Genomic DNA, 23,041 nt, shown 5'->3' on the forward strand with positions numbered 1-23,041 from the left:
AGCGACTGGGAGCGCAGTCTCAGAGTCAGACAGGATTGGAAGCCCTGCTCTGCTGTGTGTCTTTGGATGAGTTTTGTGCCATCTCTGAGCTTCTGTCCTCAAACTCACCTGCAAAACCTGCTTTATGTATCATGATGGTGAAATGATACCCGCATTGGCATGGCAGTGAGTAGTAGAAATTATCAGGGGGTTGTGGACTCTGGTTTAGGCACCAGGGTGGAGGCAGCAGTGATCAGGAGAAATGGAAGTCAGAGTTCCCAGCCTGGGCCTCCTACAGGGGACAGACCACCCACCCCAGGGACAGGGACCCAGCAGTGTCAAGTCTGTGTGCTGCCTGGAACAAATCTACTTGTGATCCTTACTTTGGAACAGAGTAGAGGGAAAGCAAGGGGGCCAGACTTATACCCTACCTTGGCACTAACACGCTGTGTGACCTCAGGCAAGTTGTTCGCCCTCTCTGGGCCTCAGTTTTCTCAGTTTTACAACAGAGATGATGACTGTGGCTTCATCTTTCTGGCAGAGGCTGTGTGGAAAAGTGCTTTGTCCCCACTGAGGTATGCTAAAGGCAGCGCCAGACTAGGCTTTAGGGGATGAAGACATGTCAGGAGTTGATCCTGCCTCCCAGGCTTCTGAACATGGCAAGAATTTGCCTCTGGACTGCACGGTGACAGGTGTCAGTGGTGCCCCCATCCCTGGGAGTCTCCTAGTCAGATGCCAGACATAGGTGCAGGCTCCAGGGGCAGGATCCATCTCGTGCACGGCCACAGCACCATCGCTGCCTAGCAGAGCCGGCTGGGCCTGAATGTGTGTTGAGTGACTTGACGGGCCCTCAGGTTCCCAGAAGCCAGGGGGAGGGGAGCTGGAGTGTCCCCCCAGCTGGATACCAAGTCTGGTCAGCAGGTCCCTGAGTCAAGTTAGCAGCAGGAAAGAGGAGCAAAAGCCAGGCCTCAGCCTCTGCTATCTGCTTCCTGGACAGGATGTGGTGCTGAGTAAACAGCTTCGCGAGGAGTCACCGCTCTGGCTCTGAGTCACAGCTCCTAGCGACAGCTGCACGGTGTTTGTAAACAATGGGCCTCGCACCAGCCCGGCCCTGCCCCTACCTAGAAAGGTGCTTGTGGGTTGGGTTTTGCTAGCCTGGGCTTGTGTGTGTGGCCAGGTGCATTATCCCAGGCCACCTGGCCTGCTGGGCAGAGCGTCGTGGGACCGCTGGCAGGTCATGTGTCGTGGGAGAAGCCTGAGGTCAGGGCTGTCGTGAGCTTCACACACAGTAGCTGGAAATGTTTGTGTCGTGTATGGCCCTCACTAGGCCCAGCTCCTGAAGGCAGCCAGAGTTGGGGTGGTGGGGGGGCTGCAGGTGGAGCTCCTCCAACTGGCCTCACCCCCAGGCCCCAGCGCCTGGGCTCTCCATGGCGGTCTTCGCTCCAGGCAGTGACAGTGATGTGGTGCATCACGTGGCATCCTGGCCGGCAGGGAACAAAGACCCTGCTCTCCCCCAGGCTGACGGCAGAGGCAGGGCCAGGGACCACGTGGGTGGGAGGAGGGGTGCGTGGGCCTGCTGCTCCCCTCCCGCTGGCACCACCACCTCCTCCGGACGCCTGCATTTCTGAGTGGCAGCTGGTGCTGCTCCTCCTGCAGCCTGACTGTGTCACCAGCCCCTCGACCACCTTTTCAGCAAGCTCAGTGCCCACTACCCTGGGTAGCCCTGCTCACCCTGGCTGCAAAAGGAGGAGCCCCAGGATTGGGCCCTGAGGCCAGGCTGACCTGTGCTGGAGGTGGGGGCAGGGGAGATATGGGGGTAATAGGCTTGGGAAGCTGGGCTGGAGTGGGCTATTCAAGAATAACACAGAAAGCTTGCGTGAGAGATGCGATGGCCTGCACAGGGCCTGGTACCCAGGAGCTGCTTGTCCAAGTAAAGGCATTAGCTCACAAACACACCTAGCAGGGTAGCCTGGTTCCCTGCCACTTCCCTACTGGTCCACCACCATGAAAGCTGAGCACTTCTGGCCGGGCGCAGTGGCTCTCGCCTGTAATCCCAGCACTTTGGGAGGCCAAGGCAGGTGGATCTCGAGGTCAGGAGTTTGAAACCATCCTGGTCAACGTGTGAAACCCCGTCTCTATTAAAAATACAAAAATCAGCCGGGCGTGGTGGCATGTGCCTGTAATCCCAGCTACTCGGGAGGCTGAGGCAGGAGACAAGCTTGAACCCGGGAGTTGGAGGTTACAGTGAGCTGAATTGGTGCCACTGCATTCCAGCCTGGGTGACAGAGTGAGACTCTGTCTCAAAAAAAAAAAAAAAAAAAAGGAAAAAAGGGAAAAAGAAAGTTGAGCGCTTCCTTCCAGGGCCTCTTTAAGCCTCCCACCCACCCAAACGCGCACACACTGTAGGAAACAGCTTCTCGCCCACTGAGCCCTTCTACGGGGCTGGGCTGAGAGGTCACACTTTACAGACAAGGAAACCAAGGCTCAGGGAAAGCCCTCCCCACCCTCCCAAACCACGTGCTGAGCTCCCTGTTAAACTTGGAGTGGCAGCCGAACCACACCACACAATGCCCACGGTCACATGGCCAGGCAGTTGGTGACACCGGAGTGAGAGGCCGAAGCTGGGGATAGTCTCGGATCCCTGCTTGGATACCAACCCCTGCCGCCTGCCTCACCCAGATCCTGCCTGTCTGCACAGGGCTTCTTTCCCGTTAAGAGTGTGTACCTAGCCAGGCGCGGTGGCTCAAGCCTGCATGCAATCCCAGCACTTTGGGAGGCCGAGACGGGCGGATCACGAGGTCAGGAGATCGAGACCATCCTGGCTAACACGGTGAAACCCCGTCTCTACTAAAAAATACAAAAAAACTAGCCAGGCGAGGTGGCAGCACCTGTAGTCCCAGCTACTCGGGAGGCTGAGCCAGGAGAATGGCGTAAACCCGGGAGGAGGAGCTTGCAGTGAGCTGAGATCCGGCCACCGCACTCCAGCCTTGGCGACAGAGCGAGACTCCGTCCCAAAAAAAAAAAAAAGAAGAGTGTGTACCCAGACAGCATCCTCTTCGTTGGTCTCCTCTCCCGGGACCAGGCCTGCCTCGCAGTACCCATCTGTGTGTGCTTCTACATCGGCAAACATTTCCGAGCTGTCTGCTAGGATCCAGATACAAGCCACACTCTGAGCACTGGGCAGACCCTGGACTGCCATCTGGACCTTGCTCTCAGGGATGGAGTCAGGCTATGGCACTCCTGGCACAGGGGCAGCACTCACCAACATTGATCAAATATCTGTTATGTGCCTGGCACCGGAGCAGGCATGTGACCCTGTGGCACCTGAACTCAAGTCCCCATGGGAGATGATCATTGCACATCTGCCAAGCACGACCATGAGCCAAGCCCATGCTGAGTTATTGTGGAATCCTCCAGCCGCCTTTGTGCCCATTTTACAGAGGAGCAAACTGAGGCCCAGAGATGCTAAATCACTGGCCCAGGGTCCCAGAGTCCCTGGGGATCGGAAATTTCAATCCTGGGCTGACCAGTTCACAGCCTGGTTGGCTCTACTATTTCTCGAAGCTAAAGGTTGAGTCACTGTGTGCGAGAGAGGCCAGAGGTGATGCCTGACTTTCCCAGGGGACAGGGCCTTGGAGCCTGGCCCACAGGAGGAAGTGTACCAGATGGAAAAAGGACAGGGAATGGGGTGGCTGGGGCAGGGATAATCAGGGATGGTGTTGGTGCATTAAGACAGGGGCGTTGGAGAAGGCTGCTCTGAGTGGGGACCGAGTCCTGAGACCAACGGGGAAGAACATAGTTCCCAGCAGAGGACACTGGCAGCTGGAGTTAGTAGGAGGGGGCTGTGGGCAGGTGAAGACTTGAGATTCTCTTCTGGGTGGGACAGAAATGGTGGAGGGATTTTAGCAGAGGTGATTTGTTCTGGCCGCAGGGTGAGTCCAGGGAGGCAGGAAGGTGGCTGCTCCAGGGCCCCCCTGAAATGACCCTCTAGCTCCATTTCTCTGATGCCCCGCAGCCCAGTCTGGCCCCACCCCCAGATGTCCACCCACATCCCCTGAGAGTCCCCACCCCAAGGGTGGCAGAGCTCCCAGGCCCTGAACTGCCTGCTCAGCTGGGTCCCCTGAGGCCCACAAAGCCACCGGAAGAGGATGTGAGATGCTCAGAGGAGCCCGGTTGGGAGCGAGCTGCTGCTGGGGCAGTGTCTGGGCGGGACGCTGGGCCTCGGGGCCTGATGTGCCTGTGGGGGCCCTCCACAGCCCCTGCCCACACCCCCTCATCCCTGCCTCTGCTGTCCTGCTCCCTGCCCTGTGCCCTCCACTTACAGCCAGGGACTGGGCATCCACCCGGCCAGGGTCCCAGGAAGGTAAGGAAGTAGCTGAGACCCTTGGCCTCTGACTTCACCGTGGCATCTCTGGGCTTTGGGGTTGGGGTTCTGAGTGTTCTTACCCCCAGGTCAGGATGGAGGGAGCGTCTGCAAGCTTTGCAGAGCAGCTGGACAGACGTGAGTCTCGGGTTTTCCTGTGAGATCTTGGGCAAGTCCCTGTTCTCTCTGGGGCTCATCTTTCCATTTGTCAGGTGGGTGTGTTGGATGCGTCCGATGGCTTCCAATGTCTGGTTTGAAGCAAAATGAGAAAAACAGAGATGGGGACAAGGTAGTAAGTTTTGTGTTGTGGTCGTGGTTTACAACTCCAGTGGTCACTCTAGTAAATTATTCTAAAAGCCAAATGTACTCATTTCATGGCTGCCCTTCTTTCTGATGGCAGCCCTTTCTTGTTACCTTTGGTGGTGGTTTTCTGAATGGTGGGAGTAGTGGTGGTGATATTATTATTTTTTACCATCCTACTTAATGAAACAAACAGCTGGCAACCCCCACCCCTGTGCCCAGTTAAAATGAAATCTTGTGGCTAGGTGCGGTGGCTCATGCCTGAAATCTTACCACTTTGGAAGGCCAAGGCAGATAGATCACCTGAGGTCAAGAGTTCGAGACCAGCCTAGCCAATATGGCGAAACCCCATCTCTAATAAAAATACAAAAAAATTAGCCAAGTGGCTGAGTGCAGTGGCTCACGCCTGCGCCTGTAACTACCAGCACTTATGGGAGACTGAGCAGGCAGATCACGAGGTCAGGACTCGATGACCGAGCTCTGTAGGCCAACTAGTGAAACCCCAGGGGATTGTCTCTACCTGAAAATACAAAAATTAGGGCGGCGGGGTCGGCGCTCGATCTCGGTGGCTCAAGCCCTGTTCAATCCAGCAGCTTTGGCGTTGGCGCATGGAGACTGCTTGCGGATACGAGGTCAGGGATCGAGATATCCTGGCTAACACGGTGAACCCCCGATCTCTACTAAAAAATACTCGAAAACTGCCGCGGGCGACGGTGGTGGGCGCCTGTAGTCCAGCTACTGGGGAGGCTGAGGCAGGCAGAATGGCGTGGGAACCGGGAGGCGGAGCTTGCAGTGAGCTGAGATCCGGCACTGCACTCCAGCACCCGGCGGCAGACGAGATCATCTCAAAAAAAAAAAAAAATACAAAAATTAGCCGGGTGTGGGGCACGTGTCTGTAGTCCAGCTACTCGGGAGGCTGAGGCAGGAGAATTGCTTGAACCCAGGAGGCGAAGGTGCAGTGAGCTGAGACCACACCATTGCACTCCAGCCTGGGTGACACAGTGAGACGATGTCTCAAAAAAAAAAAAAAAATTAGCTGAGCATGGTGGCATGTGCCTGTAATCCCAGATACTCGGGAGGCTGAGGCAGGAGAATCACTTGAACTGGGAGGCAGAGGTTATAGTGAGCCGAGATCGCACCACTGCACTCCAGCCTGGGCGACAGAGAGAGATTCCATTTCAGGAGGAAAAAAAAAAAAGAGAGAAGAAAGGAAATCTCGTGCCTGGGTGCCAGGGATAGAGGAGCTCAGGTCTAGGGGGCAGGGAAGCCTTCCAGAACAAGTGAGTAGTGGTCTCCTGCCTGCCTCCCAGTGGCTCTGGCTAGACTCACATCCACCTGGTAGCTCTGCTGACTGAGCCCTGTTTTGATTTGGTTACTTGTATCTGTCACCTTTCTGACTCTGTGTAGTGGTTTCCAGTCCCCTGACACAGGAGGAATGGGAGTGGGGGCTTGGAGAATTAAGGGAGAAAGCTGGGCTAGTTTGGGGCAGCCTCTCCACTCGTCCTCGGCTGGCCCATGGCCTGGTACAAGCGGGAATTCCTGGCCCTGCCTGTCACAGGAGCAGGTATGACAGCCACGCGGGTGACACCAGGCCTAGGCACTCGGGTGCTCCACTCCACTAAGGCACGTAGGCGACAAGCACACTGGCAGAGGGCCTCCCGCAGGGCCCACTTCCCACCTGGCTCTCACCCCACTATGGCCCGGGAAGCAGGCCAGGTTTGTGCCAGGCCTGCTGTGCCCAGAGTAGGGAAGGGCTCTGTGTTCTTTGCCTGTGTCTCTGTGGTGACTGCCAGGAGGAGGGCCATCGCCCGCCGTGTCGCTCTCCAAAGCCCGACACCTTGGCTGGCACCTCTGCCACCACCGACCACCACTGAGGTGAGTTTCCAGGGCAGCCAGTGCCTCTGCCGGGGAGAGGCTGGGTGGGTCACCGCCGGGCCCCAGGCGCGGGAGTTGCTTTCCCAGGACTCCCCTTCTTCCCCGTCAGAACTGGTTGGAGGAGTTTGGAACTCGCAGTGGAGTCTTCATCTCCCGTCTCGGGTATGAGAGAGGAGACTGGGGGTCTGCTCTGCTGCTGGTGCCTGTGTGCACCCACTTGGCCTCCCCAGCTGCCCCCTGCTCCGCGGGTCGGTCCAGGGTGGCTGTGGGCTGTCCCAGCAGCTCTGTCCGGAGAGTGCTTCTTGGATTACCAAGGACTTCTATGCACTGCTTCACTGTCTGCTCTCTTGAGAAGCCTGAGAGCCTGGTGCTATGACGGTTACTGTCCTCATTTTACTGATGGAGAAATGGAGGCCCCGAGAGGTGAAACTAAGGCTAGGAAGACACAGGGCAGGCACTGGAACCTGAATCTGTGCTCCAGATCTTAGAAGAGTTCCCCAAACCCACAGGAAAGAATGGCCCCTTGGGGTGGGCTCATCCCAAGGCCCCCTGTGCTATGACATTTCCAGCTGGCACTTTGTGGAGCATTTCCAAGGAGTCCAGGGCCAGGCTGGCGGCTGACCACCCTGCAGGAGGGGAGACCATGGATGCTGGGACCCCTCGGGGTGTGATGTGCCCCACCTATCACAGCTGTGGGACAGACGTCGCTGCCTCCTGATCAGGGCCCCCGGGCTTGGGGACAGGTACTAGGCTGAGATTATGGGACCCTCTGGGCCTTCGGTCCCTTCCTCAGCCAGGTGTGCCCAGCGCCCCCGCAACCCCTCTGCCGCTCTCTCTCCTCACCTCCGTCTGCCTGCTGTCTCCCTCTCCCGCTGTGGTCCTCCAGCTCACTTTTGGCTCTTAGACTCAGTTTCCCTCTATGTCTTCCTCTCTCCTCTGCTTCCATCCACGTTGGGCTGTCACATGTTGAATTGGCAGCCCCTTGGGGGTGGCAGTGACTCCTCATGGTGCCAGGCAGCGAGCACCGCAGGAGTGGGGGACAGCTGTCCAAGCGGTCCCCGGTTTGCAGCCCATGGATGCATTTATCACGTTTGCTCCTCTGCGTGCCTACCCCTCAATATGCTGTGGGTGTACCCATTTTCAGAGGATGACAGCAGGGCCCCACAGCGAGTCCCAGGCTGATCCGGAGCCCTCTGCATCCCCATCCAGGGCCGTTTCCGCTGCTCCCGGCATCGGCACACCTTGTTCCGGTTGTGCTGAGATAGCAGCGCCCTGTGAGGTCAGAGGGTTGCTGTCACCCCGCCACCCAGTGTGGTCTCCTGGAGATTTCAGTGGTTCGGTGCTTCGCTTCTCACCTGGCTAGCTCTGAGTTCAGCCTCTCGCCTGTGGGGACCCCTGCATCCTGGGGGTAGAAGGAGGAGGAAGAAGCTACCAGAGGGAGGTGGGGCTGAGCCAGGTCCGACCGCTGTGCCGGGAGTTCCCACGCGTGGTCCAGCTGCGTCACCTCCTGCCAAGGTGTGTGCTCACCCGCCCACAGAGGGTCACCCCAGGACCTAGGCAGGCTAGGAATGGTGACGCCAGTGTTGGGAAATGACCGAGGAGCGTGTCCAGGCCTCACCCTGTTCATGTCCTCCCCAGGCTCTAAATATAGATCACAAGAGACAGAAGGGGGTCAGTGACCTCCACCTGCCCAACAGGAGGTGACAGGTTTTCCACCAGGGCCTGACCTGAGTCTGGGTACCTGGCTGCCTTTCCTCCCGGCCTTGGCCGAGCCCAGGTTGGAAAGGGTGATAGCCAAAGGCCACAGTCACCCAGACACTGCCTTGTGCCCGGTTCCCGCTCTGAACTGCTGTGTGTCTGGCAGTCTCCAGAACTGCACCCCAGGCCCAAAACCCATTCCCTGGGATCCTGCCTAAAGGCAGGCCTGGGTCCCGACTTGAAGGTCCACAGGGACAGCTTTTATGATCCGCCTCTCAGGTACCGGCCAAGGATGTACCGGCCAAGGAACGGGTAGAAGGAGGGAAGGACCAGCCAGAGAGAAGGGGCAGCCTGAAGAAGGAGCTGCAGCAGTTCTGCCGAGAGGGAGCCTGGAGGGGGAAGCTAGGACCACACCGAGCCAGTGGTCTTCTGCCTGAGGGCAGTGGGATCAGGACCCCACTGGCCACAGTGTCTGGGTATGGGAGCAGGGAGAAGAGGAACCACAGAGATCCAGCCTGAACACATCTTTTCCTTAAATGAGACAGCTGCTCAGGGGCTGAGGAGTGACGTAAGATGCCCAGGGAGTCTCTCCTCGCCTCCGTCTGCCTGCTGCTTCCCTCTTGCGCTGTCCCTCACTGTGGTCCTCAGGCTCACTCTTGGTTCTTGGGCTCAGTTTCCATCTGTGTGTCCCCCTCTGTCTCTTCCTCCTCTGCTTCCTTCCACTTCGGGCTGTCACATGTTGAATTGGTGGCCCCTCTGGGGTGGCAGTGACTCCCCTGGGTGTCGGGCACTGGGCACTGCAGGAGTGGGGGACAATTGTCAGAGCAATCCCCACGCATGCCCTGGCTACAGGAGGCAGCTGCAGTCAGCTTCCGGCGACACTCGGGAACACAGACCCGGTGTGGTCAGGTCAGCCAGAGTTACAAGAGAAGTGGGAAATGTGGATTTTTATATGAAATCACCTGACCTTTTACTGTTGGCTTAAAATTTTAAAAACACTTCGCAAGCCAAACAAAACACATGTGTGGGCGGGAGCTGGCTGCCATCTGTCAGTTCACAGCCTGCCTTTTTAAGTTCCCCTGCATGCAGCGTCCTGGCTTCTGAAAGGTCTGTGCAGCTGTGCTCTCCAGGGGCTTGTGGTTGTAGCCCCCAAGGAAAGGCAGGTGCATGTTCCAGGGGGAGGTTGGGAACCTGGGAAGGCTAGGTAGGGGTGGGGGGCATGATCTGGAGCAGGAGGGAGGAAGGGACCGACGCCGATTCATAAGAACCCCCACTTCCGGGCAGTGCTTAGTGCTCTCCAGAGTCCCTAGTTCCTCCCAGCAGAGGCTCCAACAGCCAAGCACAGGGTTGTCATTGGCCTTGAGCGTCAAACCCACCCAAGTTGACCCGGGCTGCCCCCAGCCGCCTCTGACAGCCCCATCTGGGCATCTGGACTTGGGTTCTAGCTGCCCACGGCCTCAGTCCCTGCAGCAGGGCCCCCAACCCCTTTTGTAGTAAAGATGCCATCAGTGACCCCTGAGCACACAGAGAGTAATACAGGAAGTGGTGAGCCTGGCCAGGTGTCACTGCCCGGGGTCAGAAGTTTGTAGTCCTCTCTGGAGGGCTGCTGGGAGCCTCAGAGGTATCAGAGGGCGAGTCTCAAGCTGTGTCCTTTTTTCCTCTTTTTTTTTTGAGACGGAGTCTCGCTCTGTCGCCCAGGCTGGAGTGCGGTGGTGCAATCTCGGCTCACTGCAAGCTCCACCTCCCAGGTTCAAGCGATTCTCCTGCCTCAGCCTCCCGAGTAGCTGGGATTACAGGCACGTGTCACCATGCCAGGCTAATTTTTTTGTATTTTTAGTAGAGACGAGGTTTCACCACATTGGCCAGGCTGGTCTCGAACTCCTGACCTCAAGTGATCCACCCAACTCAACCTCCCAAAGTGCTGGGATTCCACTGTCTGGCCATTTTTCTTCTTATAACTTTTATAATGGATAATTCCAAATAGACACAAAAATAGATAAAATTACATAAAGACCCCCAGCTTTCACGACCATCGGTGCAGGGCCACTCTTGTTCACCTCTTACTGCCCCACTCCCTGCCCATCCCTGGAGATGTTTACATGAATCCCAGGCATGTGATACCATCCACAGATAGCCCAAGATGTAACTCTGCTAGTGACCACAACACCATTCTCACACCTAAAAAGATGTCTAATGTCACCCAGTATGCAGCAGTATTCAGACAATCCACGTGTCTTGTAGCTGTTTTTTTTTTTTTAACAGTTGTCTTGCTGACATGATGATCCAAAATCCACACATTGCATTTGTTAGATGTCTCTTACCCTTCTTCTAATCTAGTTTCCCCTTTCTTTTTCCTCTGAAATGTATTTGTTGAAGAAACTGGGTTGTTTGTCCTGTAGAGGTTCCCACAGCCTGGATTTGTGGATTGCACCCTTGTGGTGTGTTGAACATGTTCCTCTGTCCCCTGTAATCCCAAAAATGGCAGTTATATGCAGAGGCCTGCTTTGATTTAGGTTTGGGTTTTGAGGAGAACACTGTGAGTGGTGCTATGTTCCTCCACTGGTGACATGTGCTGTCCCAGGATGGCCTCGCCCTTGGTTAGGGTGTCCCCAGAGCGCACAGGAGGCACAGGAGGCCTCAGAAGAGGGTCTTGCATGCAGCAGGCGTCCCATGAATGCCAAGCCCAGTTGCTAACAGTGTGGAGCAGTCAGGCCTGCCCGATCTGGGGGCATTGGGCAACACATCCTGTGCAGGGAACTTTACCTGTACATTCATTAGTGGGGTGTGGGTATCTGTGTCTCTGTCTCTATGTGTGTGTATCTCTATCGGTCTATGTCTCTATATCTGTGTGTGTGTCTGTGTCTATCTCAAACTTGTTTTTTCCCTTTTTGTGGAGAATGGGGTCTTGCTGTGTTGCCCAGGCTGGTCTCCAATTTCTGGGCTCAAGAAATCCTGCCTCTGCCTCCCTAAGCTCTGGGTTATAAGCATGAGCCACCACGCCCAGTCTCTTTGTCTCTGAGTATGTATGTCCTCTGTCTGTGTGTCTCTAATCTCTGTTGTATGTGTGATGTCCTGTCCCTATGTCTCTGTGGTGGTCTCTGTCTCTATATGTGTGCGCCCTTTGTCCTGTCTCTGTGTTTTGTCTCTGTGTGTGTCTGTCTCTCTGTGTCCTCTGGTGTGTCCGTGTGTCCTGTGTCTCTGTCCTCTATGTATGGTCTCCAGCGGTGTGCATCATCTGTTGTATCTTTGTGTCCTCTGTCTCTATATGTCTGTGTGTGTGTCTCATGTGTACAGCCCATAAAAAAGAAGTGATTAGCTTCCAGGAGTTGGGAGGGGAGTTCCAAAGGTTAGGTGAACAAGCAGGAATAGGAACTTTGTAAAAACAGACACCAGCCCAGAGGGACTGGCTAAGTAATGCTCTCCTCCCACCGCTGGCTCCTGTAGAATGATATAAGTCAGATGGGAAAGGAGCCAGGCCAGCCCTGCGGTTGGAGGGTTTAAGTGGTGATGAATTCTACTTCTTCACCCTCTCCAGCTCCTTTGGGCCACCCTCGCCCAGCACCAAAGCCAGAATATGTGGTGGACTCCTTCTGTGTCCTCATGAGTCACTGTCCCTTCTGGGCTATAAAACGGGTAGGCCTTGTTCCCAGGCCCATCACTCAGCGAAGCAGCTTCTGGACTTTACAGTTTCCTGGAGGCACTTGGGAGCTTGGGCCCCAGGAGAAAGGGAATGGAGGAGGAGCTTAGGCCAGAGGGCATGTCTAGGTCACCTCTTTGTGGCCCGTGGACCTCCTGCCCTCCTAAATGTGCCTCCACCTACATTACCCTCCCTGGCCAAAGGGCTTGGAGGCTTCCCTAAACAGCCTCTAGGGATCTCCATCCCAAATCAGATCTACCATCTGCTTCTTAAAAAAAAAACAAAAACAGGCTGGGTAATGGTGCTCATGCCTGTAAATCCCAGCTCTTTGGGATGCCGAGGAGAGCGCTTCACTTGAGGCCAGAAAGTCAAGACCAGCCTGCCAACATGGCGAAACCCTGTCTGTATGAAAAATATCAAAACTAGCATGTGCATGGTGGCAGGTGCCTGTAATCCAGGGTCCTCAAGAGGCTTGAAGCAGGAGAATCACTTGAACCAGAGGCGGAGACTGCAGTGATCCGAGATCACACCACTGCACTCCAGCTCTGGGTGACAGAGCCGAGACTCTGTCTTAAAAAACAAATCAAAAAACAGCATTTATCACATACAGCTGATTATTAAATATGCTGATTTTAGAATTAGAAATTCAGGGAAGTAAGTGAAAGCGCAGTATAACTTCTACCACAGCGCAACTTACCACCATAATTTTCTGGTGAAGTAGCCCTTCCTAGTACATGTGCACATGGGGGTCTGGTTCGAAAGGATTGACCTGCCCCTCCCTCCAGTCATAGGGAAGCGTTTTCCATGGTGTCCCCTGAGATTGGCACCTTGGGAAGGGGGCCAGATGTGGCTCATGGAATGTCTGTCTGGTCCCCGCCCTCTCAGTTTACTAGATGGGGAAACTGAGGCCCATGGGTACAGACCAAATGGGGAGGTTGGCATGGCCAGGCTGCTGGCAGCGATTGCTGGTCATCCCTGAGGGACTGAGGGCTGAGGCCGGGACAGGCCCAGTGGTGGGTGAGGCACGAGGAAGGGCCCATTGATTTCATCCATCCGTAGCCTGCTGTTACCAGCTTGTCTTCCTTCCTACTGGCTTCCAGAAAGAGGTAGTTGAGGATCTCCCTGTCCTGCTTCCCCTTCAGGCCCAGCAGCCCACTCCCACCCTGAGACCAGGGATGTCCAAGCGACTAGTAGCCCAGCAGCTGACAGGCCGCAGCCATGTGCTCTGCCCAGCATTGTCCACTCTTGATGCCTTCCTGGTCAGTTTGCCTTCAGCACCAACCCTTTGGCGCCTCCGCGCTCTCCCCACCTCCTGCATTTCCCCTCCTCTGAGGGTGTCTGTAAGGCTGAAAGGAGGATAAGTGTGGGGCTTTACCCCAAAAAAATGGAGGCCCCACGCTCTGACCCCTTTCCCCCCACTGCACACACAGCGCCACACTCAGGATTTCCAATTGCACTGACGTGGTCCACTGAACACATGGTCAGCCTCTTCAAACCTCGGCATGAACCTGTAGTCAGGGCAGGTGCGTGAGTGCTCTAGCCCCTACGTAATGTCATCCTCCCGCAAATTGTTTGAGGGAAGTCATTTTCACTACCCAGATTTTTCCAGATGAAGAAACAAGTGAGACTCAGAGGGGTTAAGCAACTTGTGGACAGGCCACAGAGCTGGGGAGAGACTTGTGGAATTCGGGGTAGCGACACCAGGAGGGCGGCTTCCCCACACAATCATAAGCACGTACAGATTTGAGACCTACACACACACGCCAGCCTGCAGAAGCCGTGACACGCAGACGGTGCCTAAGCGGGTAACCAAGGCCCCACGACACCACGTGACAGCAGGATCCTTTGGGAGACCCATGCCAGCGGCGCGCCCGCTCCGACCTCCCCGGCCCCGCCCTCTTTGTTCAGAACCGCGCCCTTCCAGGCTCCCCGGTCACCGCCCCGGTCTGACCTCGGCGCGGCCCGCGGACTCGCGCGCGCACCGGCGTCCCTGGGCCTCTCCCGCTCCACTCCCTGGCCCCCGCCCTCCTTCACCCCCTCCGGCTCCGGCCCCAGCCTGACATCATCAGGGGCCGGGCCGCGGGCTCACAGCCGAGGCAAAGCCCAGGCCGCGGCGGGCCGCGGCCGCCCCCGCCGCGCCCGGCGCCCCGCCGCCCCGCGCTGCCCGGGTCCCCGCGGCCCGGCCCCCGCCGCGAGCCTTCTGGTGCAGCGGTGGGCCGAGGCGGCAGGGCCTGCTGGCGGCGCCGAGCCGCTGTTTCCGGGCTCCCGGCGGAGCCGCAGCGTGTGGGACGCCGTGCGCCTGGAGGTGGGCGTCCCCGACAGCTGCCCGGTGGTGCTGCACAGCTTCACGCAGCTCGACCCCGACCTGCCGCGCCCGGAGGTGGGTGAGCTGGGGCGGTCGGGTGGGGGATGCGTCGGAGCCTGCCCACCCACGGCAGAGCTGGGCAGGCCGGGGCGAGCCCTGGACGGGGCCGGGCGATCTCAGCGGGCCGCCTGCCTCCTCCCTCCTCCGTAGGTGGGGGTCGGGGCCTTCTGCAGAAATCAGCCAGCAGGGTGGGCCAGGGGGCTGCCGCCCCGCCCCGTCCAACAGTAGGGACCACGGCTGGGATTTTGCTCCCCTCAATACCGTCCCAGGGCCTGCTGTCACCGAGCCCCCGCAACCCAGGTGGACCTTTTCCTGCGGCATTGTCACTGTTTACATCGGTGGCCTGTGCCTTATTTCACCCAGTTGCCCACCCAGGGCCTGCACCACGTCGGTAGCCTTTCCGATGCAGGTGTGGAACAAGTGGTCGCAAGGGCCGACTCCTAGAATCCTCAGAGGTGATGAGACCATAGGGGCCTTCCAGACAGACCGTACTTGGGGCAGATGTGGATCTGGTGACCAGGGACATCGGGGCTGCTCAGAGCGGGGCGGGTCTGGGGGGAGGGTCGGGGGATGAGGCGAAGCAGCAGGCCTCCAACACGTGGGACCAGATGTCCTGGTGGTAAGGGGAGGAGGGTGGCCCAGGCCCAGAGCGGGCGAGACTTGTTTCTGCTTAACTGGAAAGAGTGCCAGCACCCTGGATCTGTAAGCACTGGGTAGGATTCAGAGAAGGGAGTGGTGTACCTGTGATGGATGAATGGGAGGGTGACCAGGTGAGGGCTGGGGCTTGTTTCTCGTGTGCCCTGGGCCTCTGGGTGGTGCCATCTGCCTCCCACCTGACTGCACAGGAGAGGGGCTGGAATCCAGAGACGCGCCCTTTGCCCTGCTCTGCCTGGGCACAGGGTCTGCACAGAGGCCATCCCTGGATCAGGGGCTCAGGGCCCATCAGAGCTCTGGCCGGGCTGCAGCCTTCACAGTCAATCTCCTGAATCCCCCTGCTGCATCGTGTCGCCTTGGTGCATCTCCAGTCCCTTCATGGCTTTAGACTGGCGTGTTGTGATTGCTGGCGATTGTTAGCCTGAGTCTCATTCCTCTTGGTGTCCTGGTACCTAGACAGGGCCTGGATGAGACTTGTTTCTCCGCCTGGTGTTGGGAAGAGCTCTTGGTGGGGGAACACCCCACGCCTGAGAGACCCTTTCCTCCTGAGCTTGGCAGATGGCCGGACCAGACGTGTTCCCTCAACCCTCATCTACCCAGCGCTCTGGTCCTCATTGGCGGCTGGAGAGGGACCCCTGGGAGGGTGGGGGTGGGAGTGGGAGGCTGACAGCAGCCCAGCACTCATCTGGCTTTCATTACCTCTGGCAGCAGCTCGGCCTTTGTGTGCTGGGAGGGTCTGGCGGAGCGCTCACATGGGCCGTGCAGGTTCGCTCTCTCCGTCCTTGAGGAACCAAGGGAGAGGCAGAGCTGAGCCCCACCCCTGCCTGGGGTCTTGCCTTCCCTCTCTGGCCCTGGCCCTCCTCGCCCAGCCTCAGCTCTGAGATCCAGCCTGTGGCTGCTATTTAAAAATCAAAGGGGAAACTTCTGGCTGGGTCAGGAAAACCAGGATCCTGGCAGGAGAGGAGGCCACTGCCGGAAACTGAACACAATGACCATTTACCAAGGGCCCAAGGGAGGGGGCGGGGAAGTCCCTGTCCCTCCTGCCAGCACCCCCTATCCTGGGGCTGGTTTCCTGGTGGCTATGTCGCCTGCCAGAGCTGACGCTGCGCACTTGGTCCCTGTCCTCTGGAAACCACCAGACAGTTTTTGCCTTCCCCCACACCCGTTTCCCTACCTAGCTTCCACCCGGTGCTTCCCTCTGGGCTGCCAGATGTCCTCACATCTGGGCTTCCGCTTATCTCCTCTATTCTAAGCCAAGCCACCACCGACCCAGCTTGGCCTGCACAGGTTTTGCTTTCTGGAGGTGACCTGGTTGGTGCCACCATCTCTGGACAGGCTGTTGCTTTGGCCTGGCAAAAAGTGCAGGTTGTGGGCGACCCCCTCACTTCATCTGCCTTAGACCAACCCTACAGAGTAGGTGCCAACACCACCTTCTAGGAAGCTAGGGGGTCAGAGAAGGGAAGTCTCTGACCTAAACCCCCGTGCAGCCAAGGGCGGCAGCCGGGATTTGAGCATGGGCTATGTTCTCTGTGGCACCCACTGTGTGCAGGAGCTGTCAGGAATCGGAGAAGGCCCAGGCAGCCCAGATGCCCCGAGCAGTAGGGAAGCTTATGGCTCAGAGGAAGGCAAAAGTGCTTTGGGCCACAGGACGCTGGGGAGAGCTACCCGGAGGAAGCAAGCCCAGAACTGGACCCTGCAGGTTTAAAATGACAGCTAATAGGAGCGAGCAGGTTTTGGGGAGGTTCTGAGCTAAGTAATTTGCATCACCTCCTTTTGGGGTCAAGACTGGTAAGAGCCCATTTGACGGATAAAGTCACTGAGGCAACAGAGGCTAATTAGATTGTGCAGAGTGACCAAGCTGGTCAGTGGCAGGGGCAGGATTCTGACCCAAGGCCTGAGGGCAGTTGTAGGTGGGCTGGAGTGGAGAGGGCCTCTCTGTATTTACAGGGAGCATCGCCCTTCAGCCTCCCACATCTTCCCACTGTTTGATCTCTTGATCACACTGTGTGCAGGTCTTTGGTTTAATCACCAGGGCTCATGAGCACTTTGACACTGAAGACCCGAGGCAAGGAGCCTGTCCCTGTGTAGCTGTGTGTCCCTGCGTGCGTGTGTGCAGACTGTGGTCTTCCAGGAGAGCTTTCTAGGTGACTCCGAAGGGGCAGCCCCCAGGACCCTCAGGTTCCCCTCTTGCTCTGCTCCTCGGGAGGGTCCCCCAGGAGAAGAGGGCGACCAGCCTGGCTGGTCCTGGGTCTTTGTTTCTTCTCCAGGTCGGGGATGCTCAGGCATGCTGGCCTGTTTCCCAGGAAGCTCAGGAATGGCCCTGGGAGATATTCAGCTGCTTGTTGGCAGGGCTGGGGTCTGATTCTTAACCTGGAAGTTGGGCATTGGCAGGCCCTGTCTGCGTTGCCGGTGAGAAAAAGAGCGGGGAGATTTGTCACTGGCCCTCTGCAGGCAGGCTCGGAAGGAGCCAGTGGAACGGTTTCAGGAAGCTGCGCCCAGGCAGTCAAGGACTGGTTTCCAGGGGCTGCCGGTTGGCCACCCAGGTGACTCCCATGGCATGGTACCACCCTGCTGTGGCCACCCAGTTCCAGGGTTGGACTTCCAGCCTTGCAGGCCCAGAATCGCTGTGTTCACAGATATGCAGCACCAGCAGAGCAATGGTCCCCATTTGATTGTCGAGGGGCAGACACTGAAGCCTGCAGCCTCATGCAGGACAAACTGAGCTTTGAGCAGACCCAGTTCTTCCAGTTCTGCACACCTTGCCTGCCCACGGGCTGGGGAGGCAGGGGGATGACAGCCCAACGGTGGCTTGGCGGGCAGGGCAGGACACCTGCGTTGGAGGGTTTTGGCGTCTTCCTCCGTGGGGAAGCTTGCGTGCTTTGGCAGCCTCCCCTGTAGTCATTTCTGGAGACTTTTATCCATCTCAACCGAGAGGCAGGGAGCCTGGGCTCTGGAGAGAAGAGAACTATGCTGGGATGCCAGCTCAGTCCCCTGGCAGCTGTAGACGTGCTCCTGAGTCTCAGTTTCCTCATCTATGAAATGGACGTGATGCCAGGCCTCCTCTTAGGGCGAGCTCCCTCGAGTGAAACAGGAGGTCTGAGGAGTAGCCAGCACAGCACTTGGCACAGTGGATAGGTGGCAGCTGCCACAATGAGGTTTTCTGATTAGGTGCCAGGGGAGTGGCCTGAGCCTTCCAAGTGCCCTGGGCTCCTGGGGTGCATCACCTGGCACCTTCAGCATGGCACTTCCCTAGCCTGGTGTCTTGCAGGCCTTTTGCCCAGGGCACGTCCACAAACCTCTTGGAGATGCAGGTGCTGGAAAGCTGGCCCTGCCACACTCCCCTGCGAACTTGCTGTGTGACCTGAGGAAATCCCTCCTGTCTCTGGCCCCTCCTCCACATCTGTGCCACAAGGAGTTGGACTCTGCTCCAAGCTTGAGACTGTGGCAGAGGCAGCGCCAGGCCTGGGTGGGTCCCAACAGGCCAGGGTTCAAATCCACGTTCTGGCTGCCACTTCCTGGCTCCCGATCTGGGCGAGTTCCTGCCGGGCTGTTTCCTTATCCATCAGGCAGGGCGTTAGGAGGGTTAAACATGATAGGTGTCCAAAGGGCCTTGCACCCAGGAAGTGCCTGCACGTGCTGGGCACTGTGACTGGTTAAAGTTGGGGCTGGACCTTCAGCTGGCCCTGCCCTGCATCCCCTTGGGACCAGCCCACCTTCCTCCTCAGCTGCCACCAGCCATGCCCCTCCCGGGCCTGGCCCTGTGTTCGCCTGACTGTCAGGGGCTGAGTGTGGACAGGGACCCTGGATGCCCGAGGCTTGTGACTGACCTGGAGGTCTGGGTCTCCCTTCTCCTGCTTGAGGCACGATTTTCCCGTCAGTGAGTAGCACGGCACAGACCGGCAGGGAGGGTTTCTGGAGAGATGGGCCGGCCTTTGTGGGGCTCAGCACAGGCTGGTTCCCAGCCTCCACTTTCCGAGGCCAGGGAGCATCCTGGTGGGCAGGCACCTCGTGTCGTCCCGGTCTGAGGCCACCTCTGTGGGTTGCCATGCCCAGGATCAGGAAGGAATGTGGCCCACCAACACCCAGGGCTGGCCTCCTGTCATCCTGGGGCCTTGTCCATGCCCTGGGGATCAGGGTTGGGTCCACCCACCCGGAGCTGGAGGGCAGGCCCGAGGGCAGGAGGGTCACGGACACACTGTCCTTGCATTCCACCTCCCTTGATGGGGCTCGTGGTCTGAGCTTATGACTTGAGAAGTCCTGGGCTCTCACCTCAGCCAGCACACGCCCCACCGGCTCCCCTCCTCGGGCCTGGGTCCCCACCTCTGTAGGACGGAGAGGGTGCACAGCAGCATGGGCCCCTCACTGTCCCGGGAGTCTGGGCTCTGTAGAGAGTGAGCAGCCTTGTCTGATGCGTTTCACATTTGGCTTCTGTATGGGAGCGAAAAGCTCAAGTCAGAAAGCTGCTCCCACCCACTGGGTTTCAGGGTGACTCAGCCTCTCTTTACAGTGCCCCTCAGCTAGGTCCCCAAGCCTTAGGCAGGCCTCAGACAAGTTTCCCTCAGGCTTTTACCGCCCAGCGTCCATCGCCGGCCCCGTGGAGGATGTGGTATCAGGTGTCATCCGGTACCATGCCGCTGTCAGGTCCCAGTGCCAGTCACCAGAGGGCTCATGCTGGGAGGAGGTGCCATTGGCCTGGGCGGGGAGATGGCAGGACTATGGCAGGCCCCGTGGGGCTCCTCAAGACCCTCACTATTCTACCCAGAGGGAATCTGGGTTTGGCCTGTGGCTTCCTCCCTCTGTCAGCCAGGGACATGGCATCCTGCTGGCCTGTCACTCTGAGAAGGCTGATCAGGTGACACGCTCAACCAGACGCCACCAGGCCCTGTTTCCCCTCCTCATCTTCAGGGCTCTGGGCTGTGTCCCTGGGGACACTGGGGTGTGGGGGCCCCTGCTCACCAGGGACCCCATGCCACCCTCACTGCACTGACCCAAATGTTAGAAGACCGGGCAGTGTGTTTACGGGCACAGCTGCTGACTGGGTCCCAGAGCCCGGGGACATCACGTCTGCTGGGGGTGGGACAGGAGTGTCCCCTGAGTACACAGCCAAGCATGTGGTGTTCTTTTCTCCTAGCAGTCAGCTCATAGCGGCTGCCTGGGCGCCTGCCCTCGGGGAGAAGCATTTTGTCTGCATCAGCTGTTCACTAGGCTGCTTCTGCTCCTCCGCCTCTGAGCTCCCAGCCCTGCCAGAGTGCCCTGGGGCCCAAGCGCTCCCCAGATGGGGTGTCCGCTAACAGAGTGACCTAAGGTGGCCTGTGGGTGTCGGAACCCTACCTTTCTTGCTCCAGAGGGTCCCGGGGCAGCCGCCAGGGCTGTTGGCTTGCTTTCTCTGTCCTGTGAGGGGGGCTTAGCCCAAGGGGTAGAGGCCCTACTCTGCCACTTTGTTCCCAGACCCCAGGGCAGCTTGCTCTGGAGCCTGCACCTCCACCATCTGAGCAGGCGGTTTAAACGGCCCCTGTGCTCCACGTAGCTCTATGGTCGGTTCCATGCCCGCTGCTGCTGTGACGGGAAGGGACCAGAGAAGACAGACCTAGCTCCGCGAGGGCTAGAACGTCTCCCCGACCATGTGACAGGGTGGCAACTCCCTCATCCCAAGCCTGTGTGGCTCTCAGCATCGGGCCTGCATCCCTCCCCACCACCCGGCCGGCAGAAGAGGGCCCCCGGGGGGTGGGGGAAGGGTGCAGGGATCATATGACACCAGGCAGGGCTGGGTCAGCTGCTGGCCCGCCAGCTCATGGAGGAGCCACTATCTAGACCTGCTCAGGGATGGCTGAGGCCACCTGACTTTAGCCCCTCCTGGGGACTGGTCTGCCTGGGGACACCTCTGTCCGGCAGGCACTGATGGTGCTCAGCCAGGACCTGGGTGCTGTGCCGGGCTCCCCCGGGGTTAATGTTTAGTCCCCTGTGGCGGGCTTGTCCTGCACGAGACCTCAGAGCCACTGCCGGTGACTTGGGCACTCAGGATACTGTCTGCCTTCCGGCTGGTCCAGATGTGGCTAAAATCTCTGGGGGAGAGAGAGACTCCCAGCTGAGCCAACAGCCTTCACAGGAGGCAGTCTGGGACCCCTGAGGAGGCCAGGGTGGTTGGGGGCCCTGGTCACTGTAATCTCTAATGCTTTTCTTTTCAAAGGAACGATTTTCTGGGCAGGGGACAGACGTGTGAGTCAGGAAAGGGGGTGAGCGTATGTCTCTGTTTTCCTGTCAGTGGAAGGGCCGGACCTCCCCTGGCGGGACTGTTTGTGGGCCGTGGGTGTGAGTGTGCCTGTGGGTTCCCTGCTAACTTCCAAGAAATGGGGCTGGCTCTCTGTCCAGAGGCGGTGGCGGTCAGGAGCCCAGCGTGGTGCCCACAGCTTTCCTGTTGTATAAAGCCCAGAGTGGGAGGGCGACCTCGGGTCAGAGGAAGTGGACTTCCAGGATGGCTCCTGGGCCTCCCAGGGCCGGGCCTCCGAGGGTGCACAGGAGGCAGGAGGCCGGGGTCCCGTCCACAGCATGCTGGACAGTCTGCCTGACTCCTGCCGGGGTTGAGGGAAGGGCCCGAGTCAGCACTGTCCACCAGGCCTTCGCTGAGCTCCACTCCCACCTGGGTTGGGGCATTGACTGTGCGGTTAATGACCCTGGGCCAGGCCAGTACTTCCCACCTCCTTCCTAACCTCTGAGGTTGGTGTCCTTACCCCATCCCCGACCCCGGCTCCTCTACCTGCTGCAAGCTCATTCCATCCCTGGACAGAGCAAGTGGCAGAGGGGGCTGTGAGGCAGGGGGTAATGGTGGCTAAGTGACCTAGGCCAGCCTGCCAGGTGCGGGGAGTCTGTCTCCTAAGACAAGGGCCTTTCCTTACTGCCTCGAGCCAGATGCCCCCTTCCTGTTCCAGCCCAGGCCTGTGGTTTAGGGCTCTGTGGAACCCCAGCATCTGCCTGGATACTGGCACCGTCACCTCTCACGCCCATCCCCTCACGTGATGACGGTCAGGGAACTGGGAAATCCCATTGCCCAAGCAGGCACGAGGGCATGAATGAGCAGAGGGGAAGGAAGTGGCTGGGATGTGGCCGTCGGGGGTGCCCCACACCTGCCCAGATCCGGGCTGCCGGCACCTCAGAGCTGGCCCTGGAGGAGCTGCCCACTCCTGCTGGGTCAGCCAGGGCCCGCCAGGCTGGGCAGAAGGAGGGGTGAATGTGAGGACGCCCATGGGCCTCTGGCCCTGGGGAGGTGGGGGGGGACCTTCTCTTGGGGCATAGCCGCCTGGATGCAGTCAGCCGTGTCAGAGCCCTGGGATCCCTGCCTCACCGCTTACCTGAGGCAGCGTGACCTTGGACCAGTTGTTCCTCTCTCAGCCTCTATTTACCCATCTGTGAAATGGCTAAATAACAGTCCCCACTGTGGAGAGGGCTGACTTGAGGGTGGGTCCATCCTGGGCAGGAACAGGAGCCAGTTACTAGGGGATCGGAAGCCTGGTGAACCCATCATGACCATGTCCCAGGTCATGGCTAGCCAGGTTGGGGAAGTGGAATGCCAGGACAGTGGCCCTCTGTGCCGTTGTTAAACCCAGGCCCTCGAGCTGTGATCTCATTCCACCCCGGGCTATAGGTCTGTGCAGCCACCAGTCTGTGCCCTGTCTGGGGAACAGGTTGCACAGGTCCATCCCCTGCACAGTGTCCAGGCAGGCCCCTGACGTCCCCACGCCCGGCTGCTGGGCGTTCTCTTCACAGAGCTCCACGCAGGAGATCGGTGAGGAGCTGATCAACGGAGTCATCTACTCCATCTCCCTGCGCAAGGTGCAGCTGCACCACGGAGCCAACAAGGGCCAGCGCTGGCTCGGGGTGAGTGCGCTCTGGGTCTCCACTAGGAGGCGCAGCTGGGGATCCCTCCCAGGGCTTTGCTCCTTGAGGGCCCCACAGTTCTGATCCCAAAGGAAACGGCCCTCACTCCCTTCCCGACCCCCACTGTCCAGCCCAGGCTTGATCAGGTTTTCTGCAGCGAGTTTTCATGTTTGACCTCCCTTTTCCAGGTGTGCAGCCATCAGCCTCGCCATCCTCCATGCCTCCTCCCAGACGTGCACACCGTCTGGAGTAGTAGGGCTGTCTTCACCCAAGAAGAACAGGGTTTCAGGCTGTTAGG

General features: G+C 58.6%; 1 protein-coding gene across 6 annotated transcripts in view; it reads left to right on the top strand.

Annotated features, from left to right (window-relative positions):
• The window catches only part of RALGDS (ral guanine nucleotide dissociation stimulator), a 51,607-nt gene that overhangs the window by 14,075 nt on the left and 14,491 nt on the right, over positions 1 to 23,041 (top strand). For 2 of the 6 annotated variants that reach the window (XM_017849237.1, XM_017849244.1), the window contains exons 1-2: positions 5,856 to 6,517; positions 22,633 to 22,743. In XM_017849237.1, coding sequence (XP_017704726.1) covers positions 6,158 to 6,517; positions 22,633 to 22,743 — 471 coding nt within the window. In that variant the 5' untranslated portion in view covers positions 5,856 to 6,157. Of the gene's footprint in view, positions 1 to 3,675; positions 4,343 to 5,855; positions 6,518 to 22,632; positions 22,744 to 23,041 lie in introns of those variants that run through there. The other 4 variants (XM_017849271.1, XM_017849281.1, XM_017849253.1 and 1 more) reach the window with 3 other exon arrangements.

This window comes from Rhinopithecus bieti, unplaced genomic scaffold (assembly GCF_001698545.2).
Source record: "Rhinopithecus bieti isolate Rb0 unplaced genomic scaffold, ASM169854v2 scaffold_2205, whole genome shotgun sequence".
NCBI classification, from domain to species: domain Eukaryota; kingdom Metazoa; phylum Chordata; class Mammalia; order Primates; family Cercopithecidae; genus Rhinopithecus; species Rhinopithecus bieti.